The sequence below is a fragment of the mitochondrial genome of Acanthaster planci, assembly GCF_054643075.1.
Source record: "Acanthaster planci mitochondrion, complete genome".
Classification (NCBI taxonomy): Eukaryota; Metazoa; Echinodermata; class Asteroidea; order Valvatida; family Acanthasteridae; genus Acanthaster; species Acanthaster planci.
The window spans coordinates 1-16,234 of record NC_007788.1 but is presented as its reverse complement, the minus strand read 5'-3'; the positions used below and the strand labels follow the sequence as shown (position 1 = coordinate 16,234).

General features: G+C 43.7%; 13 protein-coding genes and 24 non-coding genes across 37 annotated transcripts, besides 1 other annotated feature; 14 read left to right on the top strand and 23 right to left on the bottom strand. All coding sequences in view use genetic code 9, as the record gives it.

Annotated features, from left to right (window-relative positions):
- Positions 1 to 531: a sequence feature (putative control region).
- On the bottom strand, positions 532 to 605 carry KEG27_t22. Its single transcript has one exon. It is a non-coding gene; the product is annotated as a tRNA-Thr (tRNA).
- Positions 606 to 612: 7 nt separating this feature from the next.
- On the bottom strand, positions 613 to 681 carry KEG27_t21. The gene has a single exon. It is a non-coding gene; the product is annotated as a tRNA-Glu (tRNA).
- KEG27_r01 lies at positions 682 to 1,610 on the bottom strand. The gene has a single exon. It is a non-coding gene; the product is annotated as a s-rRNA (ribosomal RNA).
- On the bottom strand, positions 1,611 to 1,681 carry KEG27_t20. The gene has a single exon. It is a non-coding gene; the product is annotated as a tRNA-Phe (tRNA).
- CYTB (cytochrome b) lies at positions 1,682 to 2,819 on the bottom strand. Its single transcript has one exon. A coding segment is annotated over exon 1 (1,138 nt).
- A 14-nt stretch (positions 2,820 to 2,833) lies between these two features.
- Positions 2,834 to 3,322, top strand: ND6 (NADH dehydrogenase subunit 6). Its single transcript has one exon. It carries the CDS (start codon positions 2,834 to 2,836, stop codon positions 3,320 to 3,322), a length of 489 nt encoding a protein of 162 aa, YP_492664.1.
- A 51-nt stretch (positions 3,323 to 3,373) lies between these two features.
- ND5 (NADH dehydrogenase subunit 5) lies at positions 3,374 to 5,275 on the bottom strand. Its single transcript has one exon. The coding sequence runs from the start codon at positions 5,273 to 5,275 to the stop codon at positions 3,374 to 3,376; it is 1,902 nt and encodes a 633-aa protein (YP_492663.1).
- On the bottom strand, positions 5,276 to 5,344 carry KEG27_t19. Its single transcript has one exon. It is a non-coding gene; the product is annotated as a tRNA-Ser (tRNA).
- KEG27_t18 lies at positions 5,345 to 5,413 on the bottom strand. The gene has a single exon. It is a non-coding gene; the product is annotated as a tRNA-His (tRNA).
- An 8-nt stretch (positions 5,414 to 5,421) lies between these two features.
- ND4 (NADH dehydrogenase subunit 4) lies at positions 5,422 to 6,804 on the bottom strand. Its single transcript has one exon. The coding sequence runs from the start codon at positions 6,802 to 6,804 to the stop codon at positions 5,422 to 5,424; it is 1,383 nt and encodes a 460-aa protein (YP_492662.1).
- Positions 6,805 to 6,811: 7 nt separating this feature from the next.
- On the bottom strand, positions 6,812 to 7,162 carry ND3 (NADH dehydrogenase subunit 3). The gene has a single exon. The coding sequence runs from the start codon at positions 7,160 to 7,162 to the stop codon at positions 6,812 to 6,814; it is 351 nt and encodes a 116-aa protein (YP_492661.1).
- A 29-nt stretch (positions 7,163 to 7,191) lies between these two features.
- On the top strand, positions 7,192 to 7,262 carry KEG27_t17. Its single transcript has one exon. It is a non-coding gene; the product is annotated as a tRNA-Ser (tRNA).
- Positions 7,261 to 8,043, bottom strand: COX3 (cytochrome c oxidase subunit III). Its single transcript has one exon. It carries the CDS (start codon positions 8,041 to 8,043, stop codon positions 7,261 to 7,263), a length of 783 nt encoding a protein of 260 aa, YP_492660.1.
- A 5-nt stretch (positions 8,044 to 8,048) lies between these two features.
- ATP6 (ATP synthase F0 subunit 6) lies at positions 8,049 to 8,741 on the bottom strand. The gene has a single exon. It carries the CDS (start codon positions 8,739 to 8,741, stop codon positions 8,049 to 8,051), a length of 693 nt encoding a protein of 230 aa, YP_492659.1.
- Positions 8,726 to 8,890, bottom strand: ATP8 (ATP synthase F0 subunit 8). The gene has a single exon. It carries the CDS (start codon positions 8,888 to 8,890, stop codon positions 8,726 to 8,728), a length of 165 nt encoding a protein of 54 aa, YP_492658.1.
- A 1-nt stretch (position 8,891) lies between these two features.
- On the bottom strand, positions 8,892 to 8,963 carry KEG27_t16. The gene has a single exon. It is a non-coding gene; the product is annotated as a tRNA-Lys (tRNA).
- COX2 (cytochrome c oxidase subunit II) lies at positions 8,964 to 9,651 on the bottom strand. Its single transcript has one exon. A coding segment is annotated over exon 1 (688 nt).
- On the bottom strand, positions 9,652 to 9,948 carry ND4L (NADH dehydrogenase subunit 4L). Its single transcript has one exon. It carries the CDS (start codon positions 9,946 to 9,948, stop codon positions 9,652 to 9,654), a length of 297 nt encoding a protein of 98 aa, YP_492656.1.
- Positions 9,949 to 10,017, bottom strand: KEG27_t15. Its single transcript has one exon. It is a non-coding gene; the product is annotated as a tRNA-Arg (tRNA).
- On the bottom strand, positions 10,018 to 11,570 carry COX1 (cytochrome c oxidase subunit I). Its single transcript has one exon. A coding segment is annotated over exon 1 (1,553 nt).
- Positions 11,571 to 11,600: 30 nt separating this feature from the next.
- Positions 11,601 to 11,671, top strand: KEG27_t14. The gene has a single exon. It is a non-coding gene; the product is annotated as a tRNA-Pro (tRNA).
- Positions 11,672 to 11,743, bottom strand: KEG27_t13. Its single transcript has one exon. It is a non-coding gene; the product is annotated as a tRNA-Gln (tRNA).
- Positions 11,744 to 11,745: 2 nt separating this feature from the next.
- Positions 11,746 to 11,817, top strand: KEG27_t12. The gene has a single exon. It is a non-coding gene; the product is annotated as a tRNA-Asn (tRNA).
- KEG27_t11 lies at positions 11,818 to 11,889 on the top strand. The gene has a single exon. It is a non-coding gene; the product is annotated as a tRNA-Leu (tRNA).
- KEG27_t10 lies at positions 11,890 to 11,958 on the bottom strand. Its single transcript has one exon. It is a non-coding gene; the product is annotated as a tRNA-Ala (tRNA).
- Positions 11,959 to 11,963: 5 nt separating this feature from the next.
- On the top strand, positions 11,964 to 12,033 carry KEG27_t09. The gene has a single exon. It is a non-coding gene; the product is annotated as a tRNA-Trp (tRNA).
- Positions 12,034 to 12,100, top strand: KEG27_t08. Its single transcript has one exon. It is a non-coding gene; the product is annotated as a tRNA-Cys (tRNA).
- Positions 12,101 to 12,168, bottom strand: KEG27_t07. The gene has a single exon. It is a non-coding gene; the product is annotated as a tRNA-Val (tRNA).
- An 11-nt stretch (positions 12,169 to 12,179) lies between these two features.
- Positions 12,180 to 12,250, top strand: KEG27_t06. The gene has a single exon. It is a non-coding gene; the product is annotated as a tRNA-Met (tRNA).
- Position 12,251: 1 nt separating this feature from the next.
- On the bottom strand, positions 12,252 to 12,322 carry KEG27_t05. Its single transcript has one exon. It is a non-coding gene; the product is annotated as a tRNA-Asp (tRNA).
- Positions 12,323 to 12,392, top strand: KEG27_t04. The gene has a single exon. It is a non-coding gene; the product is annotated as a tRNA-Tyr (tRNA).
- Position 12,393: 1 nt separating this feature from the next.
- On the bottom strand, positions 12,394 to 12,462 carry KEG27_t03. The gene has a single exon. It is a non-coding gene; the product is annotated as a tRNA-Gly (tRNA).
- Positions 12,463 to 12,490: 28 nt separating this feature from the next.
- KEG27_t02 lies at positions 12,491 to 12,562 on the top strand. Its single transcript has one exon. It is a non-coding gene; the product is annotated as a tRNA-Leu (tRNA).
- On the top strand, positions 12,563 to 13,543 carry ND1 (NADH dehydrogenase subunit 1). Its single transcript has one exon. It carries the CDS (start codon positions 12,563 to 12,565, stop codon positions 13,541 to 13,543), a length of 981 nt encoding a protein of 326 aa, YP_492654.1.
- On the top strand, positions 13,543 to 13,614 carry KEG27_t01. The gene has a single exon. It is a non-coding gene; the product is annotated as a tRNA-Ile (tRNA).
- ND2 (NADH dehydrogenase subunit 2) lies at positions 13,615 to 14,679 on the top strand. Its single transcript has one exon. It carries the CDS (start codon positions 13,615 to 13,617, stop codon positions 14,677 to 14,679), a length of 1,065 nt encoding a protein of 354 aa, YP_492653.1.
- Positions 14,680 to 14,685: 6 nt separating this feature from the next.
- On the top strand, positions 14,686 to 16,234 carry KEG27_r02. The gene has a single exon. It is a non-coding gene; the product is annotated as a l-rRNA (ribosomal RNA).

The window sequence follows — 16,234 nt, the reverse complement described above, 5'->3', positions numbered from 1 at the left end:
ACGATTGAATAGAGCAAGGGTCCCTTCTAGTACGAAAGGATCGAAGGGGTGGTGTCAATATCTTAAGGTAAACACTTTTGAAGGTTCTGTTGTAAAATAAAGATTGGTTCTTGGTGTCTGCGGTTGCGGTAGCTTCAGGCAGTGGAAACGTCAAGCCTCTGCGTGAGAGGTTTAGGGTTTAAAAACTGGGTTAAAGTGTGACGTCGATAGTTATATAGTTGCATAGGGCCTACGTGACCGTGGTTTTTTGATAAGACGGTAAAGCGGGTACTGTCATTGTTTAGTATTAATCCTGTATCAGAAAGAACTTATAACTAGAGTGTAGGATGGCGTATAAACTGGGTTTAGCCTATGTAGCCTTACCCTAACTATCCCCCCGCGGAGCGGAAAAGTAAGAAAAAAGGTGTATCTTTCCGTATTGTATTACCCCATAGGGGAGGTTTGCATAATACCTTGGCCCTGTATAGCTTTCTCAAGAACACAAACTTATACCCAGCTAACCCCCCCCCCGGAGGGGGGGGGGGTTATGGGAAGCCTCAAAAAGGACTCGAACCTTCGCCTTTTAATTTACAAGATTAATTGCTTACCCGTCAGCTTTTGAGGCGCTTGTGCAATTCTCATTGGGGGTCTAACCCAAGCTTGTAGCGTGAAAAGCTGCTGTTGTGGTTCAACTATAAGAATTTGTACCAGGCGCATTTTCCAATACGCCTACTTTGTTACGACTTTTCTCCTCTGTGGACGAGAGTGACGGGCGATGTGTGCGCATTCCAGAGCTGTGTGCTTCACACCTATTCTCTGTTAGGCGTTACTGCTGAATCCTGTTTTGAGTCCCGGTTTTCATGGGCTTGTCCATATCTTGGTTTAGAGGGCCTGTTAGTTAGTTATTGTAGCTCACTTATCCCCAGCTTATGAGCTGCACCTCGATCTGACGTAGAGGAGATATAACAATTTACTCCATTCAGTATACTGTCTTTAAAGGGTAGACTGACGACGATGGTATACAGGCTGCGGTTTGCAAAGGCTGGTGAGGTATTTCGTGGGTTATCGGTTAGATAGCAAGCTCCTCCAAGGAGGTCTGGAAAACCGCCAAGTCCTTTGAGTTTTAAACTCTTGTTCGTAGTTCTCAGGTGTTTAGGTTGTTTTAGGGCTCATATAATGGGGTATCTAATCCCAGTTTATCTTTGAGCTTTGGTGATAAATATCAAGGGTTTGGGTAGGGCAGGGTTTGGTGGAATAGTTCTTAGGGTCCTGTTAGCTTATTACTGCTTGAGGGGGCGAGGACTCTGGTGCATTTTTATCACCTTTTTACCGAGGCCCTCAACTAAAATCTTATGTATAACCGCGGTGGCTGGCACATAATTTACCGGTTTTTTTCTCTACGGCTGCATCAAGCTAGCGCTTATTGTGTAATGTCAAGTACTTGCAGGTGTGGGCTATCTTTGTTTGGGTAGGCCTTAGCGTCTTGGGCTACGAGGAATGGTGCCTGATGCTATTTTTAGTGTCCTGGTGTCTTGGAAGAGGCCAGAAGCAGATTGAGCTCACCGTAGAACTTAGGGGTTTGCATGTATCATCCTGGAGAAAGTTGAGGGAAGGACTAGGACCAAATCGGTTGCTAAGAAAAGGACTCGAACCTTTATTTAAGCGTTTTCAGTGCTTTGCTTTTCTGTTAAGCTATCTTTGCAGAAAATCAGCTTTTTCTCTAGTTCTGATGTTAGAGGAATCGCGAACAAGAACAAGAGGAAGTAAGCCGTTGAGGCTATTTGCCCGAGGAGGATGAATGGGTCTTCTACGGGTTGCCTTCCTATTCATGTTAGGAACAGGAAGATGGTGGTAAGACATCAGAAGAGTCTTTGTGAAACAGGTCGAAAGGTGCTAGCTTGGTTGTTTGATGTGTGGAGGATTGGGACCATGAACAAGATGAGGATTGATGCTAATAAGGCTATTACGCCTCCTAACTTTTTGGGGATGGATCGGAGGATCGCGTAGGCGAAAAGGAAGTATCATTCCGGTTGGATGTGAACTGGTGTAACTAAAGGGTTAGCGGGTTTGAATTTTTCGGGGTCTCTAAGTAAGGTTGGGGATAAAAGAACTATTGCGCTTATCAGGGTAAATAGAGCTACAAACCCCGTGAGGTCCTTATAGGAAAAGTAGGTGTGGAAGGGGGTCTTATCAAACTTTGATTCTATTCCCGTAGGTTTGTTAGAACCAGTTTGGTGGAGGAAGAATAGGTGGATGACCGAGAGAGCGGTGATGATGAAGGGAAATAGGAAATGGAAGGCAAAAAATCGGGTGAGGGTGGCGTTGTCAACTGAGAATCCTCCTCAAAGCCATTGGACTATTGATGTTCCTATATAGGGGAGGGCAGATACAAGGTTTGTGATCACTGTTGCTCCTCAAAATGACATTTGGCCTCATGGGAGAACGTACCCAACGAAAGCTGTTAGCATGGTGAGGAGAAGGAGGATAACGCCTACTTTTCAGGCCTCCTTTTTTATGTAGGAGCCGTAGTATAATCCTCGGCCTATGTGGAAATAAATGCAAAGGAAAAAGAAGGAGGCCGTTTTGGCGTGTATATTTCGTAGGAGTCAACCATAGTTTACGTCTCGGCATATGTGGCTGATGGACGAAAAGGCTAGAGATATATCTGAGGTATATTGCATAGCGAGAAATAGGCCTGTGATTATTTGGGTGATCAGGCAAAGGCCTAATAGGGACCCGAATTTTCAACATATGGACAGTTTCCTAGGGGAGGGGAGGTCTATTAGGAAATTTTTTACTACTTTAAATAAGGGGTGTCTCTTTCGGAGAGGGCCTGTCATAATTTTTATATATAATGGTTTTTTATGCTGTGATAGTTGTTATGCCCTTTGGAAGTACTCTGGTGTTTTATAGGTTATCTCCTTATTTTGGTGCTCTAGGTTTGGTCTTAGTGGCCGTGTCGGGGTGCTTTCTTTGTGGGCTCCTAGGATCTTCCTTTGTGGCCTTGGTGCTTGTTCTTATTTATATGGGGGGAATGTTGGTTGTTTTTGTTTATTCTACGGCTATATCTGCGGAGCGGTACCCGGCAGTGAGCAACCTGAATGAGGTACTCCTCTTAAGGGGTGTAGGTGTCGTTTGGGCTTTCGTGAGGTTTGATCCTTTCTTGAGCTTCTCGCTTGGGGGGTGGTCTATGACAGTAGAGAGGGATCTTGTGGGGGGTGGGGCTTTATATAAAGCGTTGGGGGGCTACTTGTTGGTAGGGGGGTTCGTACTTTTTATTGCTCTAGTGGTTGCGCTAGTGATTACTTATGGGGCGGAATATAAAATATTAAAGGCCCTGTAGGGTTAGGTTTGTGTTCAGTTGTTATGAGTGTACAGAGTGCGGTGTTGGTTATTATAGAAAGGTGGTGGAGACTATGGCTATAATGGTGAAAGTGGTGGTAGAGAGGAGAAGGTACTGCTTAATATAGCCTGTTTGGGTTAGTTGGTACTCCCGGGAAATTTCAGAAGAGGCCGAGTTTATTCCTTGTGCGCCTAGATTTTCTCTTCATCCTCGGTCTATCCTTTGGGTTCTTCCTGTTAAAGAGAGCGAGAAAGATAAGCTCGTGAGGATGTTGTGGGATGCGTGTTCGTAAAATCACTGTTTTGTGGTGAATGTTTTGGCGTTTATGAGGTTTTTGGGGGGCATTTTTAGGGAAAGAGTGCGAAGTAGTGATGCTGTTAATACTATTCCGGAAACAGTTAATAGGGCAGCGAGGCTCTTAAGGGTGAGTCTGATGGTGATTTTCGGGGGCTGTAGGATAAAGTTTGATATTAACCATCCTGAGATTATTGTACCAATAGCTAGTCGTTTTAACACTTTGGTTAGTTTGATTTTTTCTTCTCTGGTAGGAGAAAGGGGTGAGAAGGCTGGTCTTTTGGTGAAGCAGAAGTGTATGATGCGGAATGAGTATGCCGCGGTTAGGAGGGTTGCTAGAAGGGCCAAAACAATTCCTATCAGGTTCGAAAGTTTAGAGAGGCCTAATTCTAATATTAGGTCCTTGGAGTAAAATCCGGCCAGGAATGGTGTACCAGATAAGGCAAGTCTTCCCAGGATAATACAAGCGGTTGTGTTGGGGAGTATTAGGTGGAGCCCGCCCATCTTTCGTATGTCTTGTTCGTCCTTTAGTCTGTGGATGATTCTACCAGAGGATAGGAACAGCATTGCCTTGAAGAATGCGTGTGTGCAAATATGGAATAGTGCAATTTCTGGTTGGTTTAGGCCTATGGCTACCATCATGAGCCCTAGTTGCCTGGTAGTGGAGTATGCTATTATCTTCTTTATGTCGTGTTGAGAGATTGCGGTTGTTGCAGCAAATATGGCCGTGATGGAGCCTAGTATAAGGCATCACGTTTTAAAGGTTTTTACGTTTGAGTATACAGGACCAAGGCGGATTAGAAGGAATATTCCTGCTACTACCATTGTAGAGCTGTGGAGGAGGGCTGATACAGGGGTGGGCCCTTCCATTGCTGCTGGGAGTCAGGGGTGTAAACCGAATTGGGCGGACTTTCCCGCGGCAGCTATGAGGGCTCCAACTAGCAGAATATTCCTGAGAGAGCCCCTGGGCTGTAGGATAAATATTTCCGATAAAGTTCAGGAGTTAAAGGTTGTAACCCTGAGGGAGAAAGATAGGAGTATACCTATGTCTCCTATTCGGTTGTAGATTACTGCCTGAAGGGCAGATTTTTTTGCTCTTGCTCGTGTAGTTCATCATCTTATTAATAAGAATGATAAGAATCCGACTCCTTCCCAGCCTATAAATAAAAGGAATACGTTTTCAGTGGAGGTGAGTATGATCATTTTTAGTAGGAAAATTATTAGGAGGCGGAAGAATTTGTTCGGTGCTGGGTCTTGTGCCATATAGTAGTGTGAGAACTCTAGGATTGATCAGGAGACGAATAGTGCAACTGAAAAGAATAGTTTGAATGAAAGGTCGAATCGTAGTTCGAGGTTAATGAGATGTGCGTTTTTGGGAAGTCATTCGGTTACGGAGACTATTGTCTCTGGGGTTTTGAATTTTACTTTCAGGAAGAGCGGTATGAGTGAGAGGAGGGCTGATCTCTTTAGTACAGATGAAAATAATAGCCTTCTTTTGTGTGTGTATTCGAACTTTTTATCATGAAGTGCTCCAAAGTTAAGGTTAGGGCCTCTTTTATAGGGCAATGTAGTTCCCTGGAGGCAAAATATGGAGACAAATAGTATGGTTATAATGGTGACTTTTATGGTTGCAATTATTCTCGTGATTTCTATTACCATCGAAACTTCTATAGAATTGAACTACAGATTCTTGGACTTAGCAGGACTAGAATAAGCCAATAAGTTTCGGACTATAGACCAGGTTTTAACTGGTGATTCTAATACCACAAATTAGCGTTTTTATTAAACTACTTTAGTCATTGGGGTTATTTTATTAGTATGTGGGAGGGGTTGAATATTATAAATGCTAGGGGGATGAGGTGGAGAGCCATTAGGGTGTGTTCCGAAGTGGTTATCGGGCGAGCTTTTGTAATAAAACTTGGGAAGGAGTTTTTGTTAGTGTTAACTAGTATTAGGAGGGAGTATAAGGCCCCAAATATTGTTGCTGTAGTGATTATGGGTGTAGATAAGATTTTCCAGTCTATAATGGTAGATATAATGAGAAGTTCCCCAATTAGGTTGGGAGTAGGGGGTAGTCCCAGGTTTGTTACACATGTTATTATTCATCATACAGTAAGTAGTGGGGTAACCAGCTTGAAGCCTCGGGTTATTGAAAGGGTTCGAGTGGTGTTTCGTTCATAGAGGAGTTTTGCAAGACAAAACAGGGCTGAGGATATTAATCCATGAGCGATCATGAGAGTAAGAGCGCCTTTCATCCCTCAGAGGGATATTGAGAATATGCCAGAAGCTACTAATCTCAGGTGGCCCGGACAAGATGAATAGACGAAGAACCGCAGGTCTGTTTGTCGTAGGCAAATGATCCTTGTTATTAGAGCGCCTCATATGCAGAAGGTTGTGAGTGGGAATGATATTTTTACGGAAGCGGGTATAATAAATATTGTGATGGTTCGGGCGAGGCCGTATCCCCCGAGCTTCAGGAGGATGGCTGCAAGAATCATTGACCCAGCTATGGGGGCTTCTACGTGAGCCTTAGGGAGTCACAGGTGGAATCCATAAATCGGCATCTTTATTATGAAGGCTATAAGGCAGAAGATTCATCATATGGAGGTTAATGCAGTGGGGAGTGATGTTATTTTTTTTCCAAGGAAAATGGCTGGTAGTAAAGATGATTCGGTTACGGTGTAGATGCTTATGATGGCTATGAGGAGGGGTAGGGAACCTACGAGAGTATAAAAAAGGAAGTATGTGCTAGCTTGATACCGTTCCTTTTTTGCCCCTCAGCGGGATATGAGAATTAGTGTTGGAAGAAGGGTCGTTTCAAATGCGATGTAGAATAGGGTTAATTCAAGCGAGGCAAATGTAAGGATTAGGGCAGTCAGTATGATAAATATAAGGGAAATGAAAGTGCGCTGTTTTATTAGTGGTAGGCTCTTTATTGTTTTTATTCTGGCTATGAGGGATAAAGGGCCAAGCCATATGCTCAGGGTTATTAGAGGTGAAGCTAGAGGGTCGGTAGCGAAGCTAGCGGAGATTTTGTGTCATAATGAAGGTATGTGTTTTTGGGCTAGGTTAAGAGTTAGTCTGGAGATGATGAGTGAACAAATTATGGTTGAGGGTCATAGAAGTGTTCGGGGGACGGCCCAAGATAGGATCAGGCTTGACGAGGAGGCCAAGATAAGATATATCATTAGTTTATTATTCAGCTCAGTCGAGACCTCCTTGGGACCACTCGAAGGCTAGCCCAAGTGTAAGTATTAGTAAGAATGCTATAGCCAGTTCTAGCGAGGTGTTTGGGGACATAAAAAATGCCCTTACGGGGAACGGGAATAATAGGGCAATTTCCAGGTCGAATAGGAGGAATAAGATAGCAACTAGGAAAAACCGAAAAGAGAATGGTATGCGTGCGTGTTTTAAGGGGTCAAACCCACATTCGTAGGGCGAGGACTTTTCGAGGTCTATTTTTCGGTTGGGTAGAGCGTGAGCCGCGGCAGTGATTAATCCTGTTATCAGGAGGATTGATGTTAGAGTGATAGTAAATTTGTAAATTTTTATTTGGTATATAAGAATTATTTGGGGGAGAAGTGGCAGAGTGGGATGCGTTTAGCTTGAAACTAGAAAGATAAAGGTTCGAGTCCTTTCTTCTCTTAGGATCCTCATCAATAGATGCAAACGTATAGAAATAGTCAGACTACGTCTACGAAGTGTCAGTATCAGGCAGCCGCCTCGAAGCCAAAGTGGTGGTTGTTGGAAAAGTGGAAGAATATTAATCGTAAGAAGCATATTAAGAGGAAAGTTGTTCCTATGAGTACGTGAAGTCCGTGGAAGCCGGTGGCCACAAAAAATGTAGAGCCATATACTCTGTCGGCTATGGTAAATGGTGAGTCGTAGTATTCTCAGGCTTGCAGGGCGGTGAAATATATACCCAGGGCTATTGTTAGAAATAGGGCTTGTATGGATTCTGTGCGGTTTCCGGCTAGAATGCTGTGGTGGGCTCAAGTGACTGTTACCCCGGATGAGAGTAGGACGGCGGTGTTGAGGAGAGGAACCAGAAAGGGGTTGATTGGACTAATTCCAGTTGGGGGTCAGGATACACCTAGCTCAATGGTTGGTGCTAGGCTGCTGTGGAAGAATGCTCAGAAGAAAGCGAAGAAAAAGCAAATCTCCGAGGTAATAAAAAGTATCATTCCGTATCGCAGCCCGGTGTTAACCGGTAGGGTGTGTCTGCCTTGAAATGTTGCTTCTCGTATTACGTCTCGCCATCATTTTAGGATAGTTAGGGTAAGGAGCAGAGTCCCTGCAATAAGTAGTGAGTTTCTTTTTGTGTGGAATCATAGTATTAGACCGGAAGTCATCATGAGAGCGCTAATAGCCCCGGTGAGGGGTCAGGGTCTTTGGTCTACTAGGTGGTAGGGGTGTTGATGGGCCATAATTTTTATAGGTTTTGGGCAAGGTAGGATTTAACTAGTGCAGTGAACACGTAGGCTTGAATACAGGCTACTCCTATTTCCAGAAGGAAGAGGAGGAAAAATATTGAGAGGGGTACTCCGGCTATAAGGGGGGATTTTGCTAAGATTCAAATTGCTGTAGAGAGGAGGTAAATAAGAAGGTGCCCTGCTGTTAGGTTGGCGGCTAATCGCAAGCCCAATGCAATGGGTTGTGCAAATAGTCTGATTGTTTCTATTATTACCATTAGAGGGATCCAGTAGGAGGGGGTACCTTGAGGTACTAGGTGTCTTAGTCGACTTTTGAACGCTAGATAGAATCCAAGGATATTTACTGACATTCAGAAGGGGATGCCTATAGAATAAGTAAGTGATATGTGGCTTGGTGAGGTGAAGGCATACGGTAGTAGTCCTAATACTTTTACTGACAAGATGAAGATAAATACAGAGGTAAAAGCTGGGATTCAGGGCGCAACTTTGGGGTTGGCTTGCTGGAACAGTATCTTCAGAGTTTCTCGCTTAAAGGCTTGGATTAAAGCGCCCCTTCGAGTGGGGAGTCAGTTTGTTCCTCTTGTTAAAGAGAGTCACCCTAGGTTGAGGACTAAGGCGATCAGGGTCATGGGGACCAGAGCTACGAGGTCTGGGGAGAATTGGCCGAATATGTTTTTTAGTTTCAGGTTCATACTTTTAAGGGGTGTGAGGTGGTTTGGGCTCTGACTTTAGTCGGCTTTTCTATTGGAGGTGTGCTAAGCAAAGCAGTGAAGACTATAAGTAATGTTATTCATCTAATTAAGAATTTAAACAATCATCAGGCTAGATTTAGTTGTGGCATCTCTCTGGTAGTGGGTGGACTTCCACTTTTATTCAAGTCAAGAGTTTGATGCTTCCGTATTAGCTTACCAGAGATTCCGTTAAGAAGTTAGATACTCATGTTTCGAATGAGGAAAATTTTGTGGTCTCAATGACTATGGGCATGAATCTATGGTTTGCCCCGCAAATCTCTGAGCATTGACCATAGAATATGCCGCACCGGGAAATGAACAATTTCACTTGGTTTAGTCGTCCTGGGACCGCATCCATCTTTACTCCGAGGGAAGGGATCGCCCAGGAGTGGAGGACGTCTGCAGAGGATACCAATACTCGGATTGGCGTTTGGGCGGGGAGTATCAGTCGTTTATCCACTTCTAGTAAGCGGGGCATACCAGAGGAAAGGTCTGAAGTGGGAATCATGTATGAATCAAATTCTAATTCACGGTAGTCTGCGTATTCGTATCTCCAGTATCATTGGTGTCCTATCGCCTTTATGGTGAGGAAGGGGTTTTTTACCTCGTCCATGAGGTAGAGGAGCTGGAGGGAGGGAAGTGCGATGAATATAAGGATAATAGCGGGAATGATTGTTCATATGGTTTCTAGTCCTTGCCCCTCTAAAAAGAACCGGTTTGTTCTGGAGGAGAATAGGAGTGATGCTAACCCGTAGAAGACTAGTATTGTGATTAGGGTAAGAATGATTAGAGTGTAATCATGAAAATAGATTAGTTCTTCCATTAGGGGGGAAGATGCGTCTTGTAATCCTAGTTGGGTTCAATTTGCCATTTATTGTTGTAAGATATTCAGTGCTATGACTAAGTCTGATTTGTGAGTTCGTGAAAGTGCTACCATAAGGGAAAGGCCGGCCCTTGCTTCGCAGGCAGAAAGAGTAAGAAGGATAAGGTTTTTCGCTACGAAGAGGTTGGTTCCGGTTTTTAGTGCCCATATTGTCATTCTTAGGAACAGCGATATTAGGAGAAGTTCAAGGCAGAGGAGGATAGACAAGAAGTGTAGCCGATTAATTAATATACCTAGTAATCCTAGGTAGTATATGGATATGGTGCTAATAAAGATAGGTGTAATAAAAGGATTTCAGGGTGTAACTGAAGTTTTTTGAGTCGAAGTCAAATGTTTTTGTTAAACTAATCCTCATACTTAATTAAGTATACGGTTGCCGGAATTTCGTCGAAGGTGTGATGGGAGGGGGGAAAGGAAGAGTATTGTCATTCTAGTGAGGAGGGTGCGAATTCGGGTCGAACAGTGGTTCGCTGGGAAGTGAAGGCTTCCCAAATGATAAATAGGAATATCAGTGTTGCTACGAGGGATATGGTGCTGCCTATGGATGAGATAGTATTCCAAAGGGTATAGGCGTCCGGGTAGTCGGAGTATCGTCGTGGCATACCTGCTAATCCTAGGAAGTGTTGGGGGAAAAAGGTGAGGTTTACTCCTATGAACATTAATGCGAAGTGGATCTTCCCCCATAGGGGGTGTAGTCCTACTCCAGAAAAGAGAGGGAATCAGTGTGTGAATCCTGCGAAAATAGCAAACACTGCACCCATTGATAGGACATAGTGGAAGTGGGCGACTACGTAATAGGTGTCGTGGAGGATGACATCGATGGATGATTTTGCCAGGATTACGCCTGTCAGTCCCCCAATGGTAAATAAGAATACAAATCCTAGGGCTCAAAGCAGTGGTGTATCTCATCGGAGGTTCCTGCCTTGTAGCGTTGCCATTCACCTGAAGACCTTGATTCCTGTGGGTACGGCTATTATCATTGTTGCAGCTGTGAAGTATGCCCGAGTGTCTACGTCCATACCGACTGTAAACATGTGGTGAGCTCACACTAGAAACCCTAAAATCCCAATAGACACAATAGCGTAGACCATACCTAGGTAGCCAAAAGGTTCTCTCTTACCTGAGTAGTGAGCGATTACGTGGGATATCATTCCAAATCCTGGAAGTATAAGAATGTACACCTCTGGATGCCCAAAGAATCAGAAAAGGTGCTGGAATAAAATAGGGTCTCCTCCCCCCGCGGGGTCAAAGAAGGTTGTGTTTACGTTTCGGTCGGTGAGAAGCATTGTTATAGCTCCAGCTAGAACGGGAAGGGAAAGGAGTAGCAGAAATGCTGTTACGAATACTGATCAGACGAATAGTGGTAGACGGTCGAACGAGATTCCTGGGGTCCGCATGTTTATTACAGTAGTGATGAATTTTATGGAGGCCAGGATAGAGGATGCTCCTGCAAGGTGGAGTGAGAATATTGCAAGGTCCACTGATCCTCCGGCGTGGGCTAGGCCGCTAGATAATGGAGGGTAGATGGTTCATCCGGTTCCAGCGCCTCTTTCTACTCCGGCTGATGCTAGGAGTAGTAGAAAAGAGGGGGGTACTAGTCAAAAGCTCATGTTGTTCATTCGGGGGAAGGCCATATCGGGTGCTCCGATCATTAGAGGGATCAGTCAGTTACTGAATCCTCCGATCATAATTGGCATTACCATGAAGAATATCATTACTAAAGCGTGAGCTGTAACTATTACGTTGTATATTTGGTCGTCTTGGAGGAGTGAGCCTGGTTGGGCTAGTTCTGTTCGTATTATTACTCTCATGGCTGTTCCAACCATTCCTGCTCAGGCCCCAAATATTAGATATAGTGTCCCGATGCCCTTGTGTTTTGTTGAAAAAAATCATCGCCTTAGTTGCATGGTTTATAATTTCATTATATATAGGTTAAACAGAAAATAGTTTAGTCAAGAATGGTAGCTTTGGGAGTTGCTGGTATAGGTGTAGAGTCCTATTTTTCTGACTAGAAAGATAAGGGTTGAACTTATGTTGAAGAAATCAAAATTCTTTGTTTTACCTATTAAACTACTTTCTATTTGGGTCGTAGCCTAATGGAAAGGCAATTGGCCGTTAACCAGGAGATAACAAGATCAATACTTGTCGACTCAGGTTAGGGTAGCAAAGTGGTTACTGCGCTAGATTTAGGATCTAATATCGAAGGTTCGAGTCCTTCTCCTAGCTTGTGAATTCTAAGGTTTAAACTTAGAGTTTTTAAGTGCAAGTCAAATGTTTTTGTTAAACTAAATTCACTAATAAGGGGTTTAAGTTAATTAAAACTAATAGCCTTCAAAGCTTTAAATAAAAATGAGAGGTTTTTAACCCCTGGGTTTTGTAGTGTAATTAACATTTTAGATTGCAAATCTATAGACGCGGGTAATATCCGCCAGAACTTTCAAGGTAATCTGGTTTGCACAGATATCTTCTCCGTGTAAAAGAGATGCTTGGTCAAGCTCTACCCTAGGAAAATAGTAAGTAAAGTAAGCTAATAGAAGCTTTTGGGTTCATACCTCAAAAATGGAAGGATAGATACCTCCCTTTATTTTCAAAGAGCGCTGGATTATTAGCCAGCAATTCCAGTCTGACATTCTGGTGTTATCAGTTTAACTAGCCCTTTGGCGAGATGGCAGAGGTTAATGTAGTGGATTGTAAATCCAATAAGGAGGGTTTGAGTCCTTCTCTCGCCAGGTTTCACGAGTACATCAGTATTCTTGGCTTCCAACTAAGGGGTCCCTGCTTGCAATCAGGGGTGAAGCATGTCAGATAATTCTTATATATAGAAATAGCTAAAGTAGCAAAGCGGTAATGCAAGAAATCTAAGGTTTCTCTATCGAAGGTTCAAGTCCTTTCTTTAGTTGTGGATGGGTTAGTTTTTATTGTTAAATCAGTTGTTTTTATAATTCCGGTGTTGTTAGCAGTGGCTTTGTTAACTTTAGTAGAGCGGAAGGTTCTTGGTTATATGCAGTTTCGTAAGGGGCCTAATGTAGTGGGGCCGTTTGGTCTGTTGCAACCTTTAGCAGACGGGTTCAAGTTGCTTATAAAGGAGACTTTAAAGCCTTCTAAAGCTTCGCCTTATTTGTTTTTTTTGTCCCCCATCCTCTTTTTAAGGATTGCGCTTTTTTTGTGGTCACTTATTCCAGTTGGTTTTTGTGTGCTGGAAGTTAAACTATCGCTCGTTTTGGTGATGGGGTTGTCTAGGCTATCTGTTTATGCTTTGTTAGGGTCGGGTTGGGCATCTAATTCAAATTATTCCTTTTTAGGAGCTGTTCGGGCTGTTGCTCAAACGGTCTCTTACGAGATAAGTCTAGGGCTGATTTTGTTAGGGGTGGTGGTATTTTCGGGAGGCTTTAGCCTTAGGGTGATTGAAAAAAGTCAGGGAGGTTCCTGGTTGGTCTTTTGTTGTTCACCTTTGTTTGTAGTCTGATTTGTTTCTACTTTGGCAGAGACAAATCGTGCTCCTTTTGATCTAACGGAGGGGGAGTCAGAGATTGTTTCAGGGTATAAAGTAGAATATGCTGGGGGGCCTTTTGCTATGTTCTTTATAGCAGAATACGGGAAAATAATTTTTATGAACCTTCTTTCGGTGGTCTTGTTTTTTGGGGGTTCAAGCCCCTTTGGGGGTGTTTTTCCTATGGGGGTTCTGATAGTGAGGGTTAAGACTGTATTTCTGGTTGTTCTGTTTTTATGGGTTCGGGCGTCTTACCCACGGTTTCGGTATGATCATTTGATGTATTTAACTTGGAAGAAGTATTTACCCTTCAGTTTGGGGGTGTTGGTATTTTATAGGGTGTTGCTGGTTTCCGTTGATATTTTGCCTCCCAGCTTGGTTTTGGTATAGAACCTGCTCCCTAAAGTAGGGGTTCCTAGCTGATAATTAGGTTGCTGAAGGTTAAACTCCTTCCAGGTTTTATGCATCGTAGGGTTTTTATCGTGTTGGTTATTAGTGTGGTATTTGGAACTTTTATTGTCTTAAGAAGTCATCACTGGTTTACCTTGTGGGTGGGGTTGGAGGTGAATACTTTGTCTATTTTACCTATTTTATGTGGAGGGTTTTTACCTCGAAAGGTAGAGTCGTCGGTAAAGTATTTTTTGGTACAGTCCGTGAGGGCTGCTGTCATACTGAACGTTGTTGTTATCCAAGCTTGGTTTAGTTCCTCGTGGCTAGTCGGTCAACCCTTACTTAGGGTTTCTTCCGTGCTGATTACCTTGGCCGTGGGGCTTAAGTTAGGGCTCTTTCCATGTCACTATTGGTTCCCAGATGTTGTTCAGGGGGTTGGCTTTCTGGAGGGTTTGGTTTTGTCAACTTGACAGAAGTTGGCTCCCTTTTCTGTCTTGGTGTATGTAATTAATAGCGTAGACATTCGGGTGTTGGTCTGTTTGGGTGTCCTTTCTGTGTTGATAGGTGGGTGAGGTGGTTTGAATCAGACGCAGGTGCGAAAGATCTTGGCTTTTTCATCGGTAGCACATATGGGGTGGATCTGTTCGACCGTGGGGTATTCTGTTAATGCCGGTTGCATTATGTTGTTGGTTTATGTAATTACTAATTCTAGGGTGTTTTTGATTGCGAGAGAGTTTGATTTAAAGACCTTATCCCATGTAGGTCGGCTCTCGTACTTTAGTCTTGGGGGGAGTGCCGGCATGGTGCTGGGTGTGCTTTCCTTGGGGGGTTTGCCTCCTCTTTTTGGCTTTCTGATAAAGTTCGTTTCTCTTAAGTGTCTTCTTGAGAGGGGTAGTATTCTGGCGAGGGGCTTTTTAGTCGCAGGAAGTTTGCTTAGTTTGTTTTATTACCTCCGCGTGTCCTTTAAAAGGAGTTTGGTACTGTTTCCTCAACATTCTTTAGTTCTCTTTGGTTGGCGGGGGCTGCTGGGTGGAAAATCAGGTGCTGTTACGGTTCGTGGTTTGGTTCTTTGCGGGGGTTTAAGGGTAAGTTTGCTGGGTCTGGTGAGTCTTCCTGTGTTCGCTTCTTTGCTGTAGATTTTATACGGAATAATTAGATTTTTAAAGACTAGCCTTGTAAGGGTGAGGGAATAATAAAACTGTGATGTTTTAAGTTTACCAAAATATTGATAGTTTGGGACAAGCAGGAGTAGTAGGTTATCAGTGAAACTCGTAGTAAGAGCTAAAGGGGTAGTACCGTGAGGGAAAGTTGAAATATCGTGAAATATCTAAGAGTAGGAAAGAAAGAGTAAAGCCCTGTACCTTTTGTATGATGGTTCGGTGAGTATTTTGGTAAAGAGTTGCCGTACCCGAATTTGAGCGAGCTAGTGTACTCTCCTAGTGAGGAGAAGGCTTTTACTGTTGCAATAGTAAGGTTTGAGGGTACATTAGATGTGAAATGTTTATCGTGCTCAACGATAGCTGGTTTCCCCGGAAATTGGTGTTAGCCATGTTTGTTTGGCTATTAAGGTTGTGTTATCACGTGGATAATGATTAAATCCTTAATGGGAATTCAAAGCGTAGACAAGGAGGGATAAGCTTTCTTGTCAAGGAGGTAAAAGCCTGAGCCATGGGTTAAAAATGCGCAGGGAAACACGTTAATTGGGTCTCGATTAGTGGTAGGATTAATGGCATCTATCCGAACGAGGGCGTTAAAGCTTGTTTTATGTAGCCCGTGGCGTGTAGACGGATTTTTGTAAGGCGGGTTTTATGTTGTGACTATTTTACGGGGGAGTCCTGCGGGGTTGCAGGAGTTATAATGCTGGAATTAGTAAAGAAGTAGAGTAGGCCTTTTGTGTATTAAGCAGTCCTAATTTTTGATGGAAAGAAGTATATATGTGCGGGAAAGCATAGTTCGCTTTTGTCTGTCTGCTAACTCAAGCGGCCTGGTAAGAATTAGAGAGATGAGGGGAAGGAACTCGGCAAATGTGGGGACTTCGCCTGTTTACCAAAAACATCGCCCTTTGTAAAGTTTTCTTATGTATAAAGGGTCCTGCCTGCCCGGTGACTTAGTTAAACGGCCGCGGTATCTTGACCGTGCGAAGGTAGCATAATCATTTGCCCTTTGAATGGGGGCTGGTATGAATGGCAAGACGGAGGTTCAGCTGTCTCCCTCCCAGATCTTGAATTTGATATCCTCGTGAAGAAGCGGGGGTGTAATCGTGGGACGAGAAGACCCTATCGAGCTTTAGTTAGTTGCACAAGTTGGTTTGGTCGCCTAGGGGCTAATTTTCTTTTTTAAAGGGGGTGAGTTTACCGTTTAGGCGGCTTGGTTATGTGCTTGTAGCTTTAGTTGGGGCAACTGCGGAGAATAGTTATCCTCCGTTTATTAAGCATTTGGTGAAGTGCCAACTTCCATGCAGGTGTTGCTTTTTCGGGGATCCGCCGGTAAAGGGCGATTAGAGGAATAAGTTACCGTAGGGATAACAGCGTAATTTTCTTGGAGAGTTCTTATTGATAAGGAAGTTTGCGACCTCGATGTTGGATCGGGATTACCTAGGGGTGCAGCAGCTCCTGAGGGTTGGTCTGTTCGACCATTAAAATCCTACGTGATCTGAGTTCAGACCGGCGTGAGCCAGGTCAGTTTCTATCT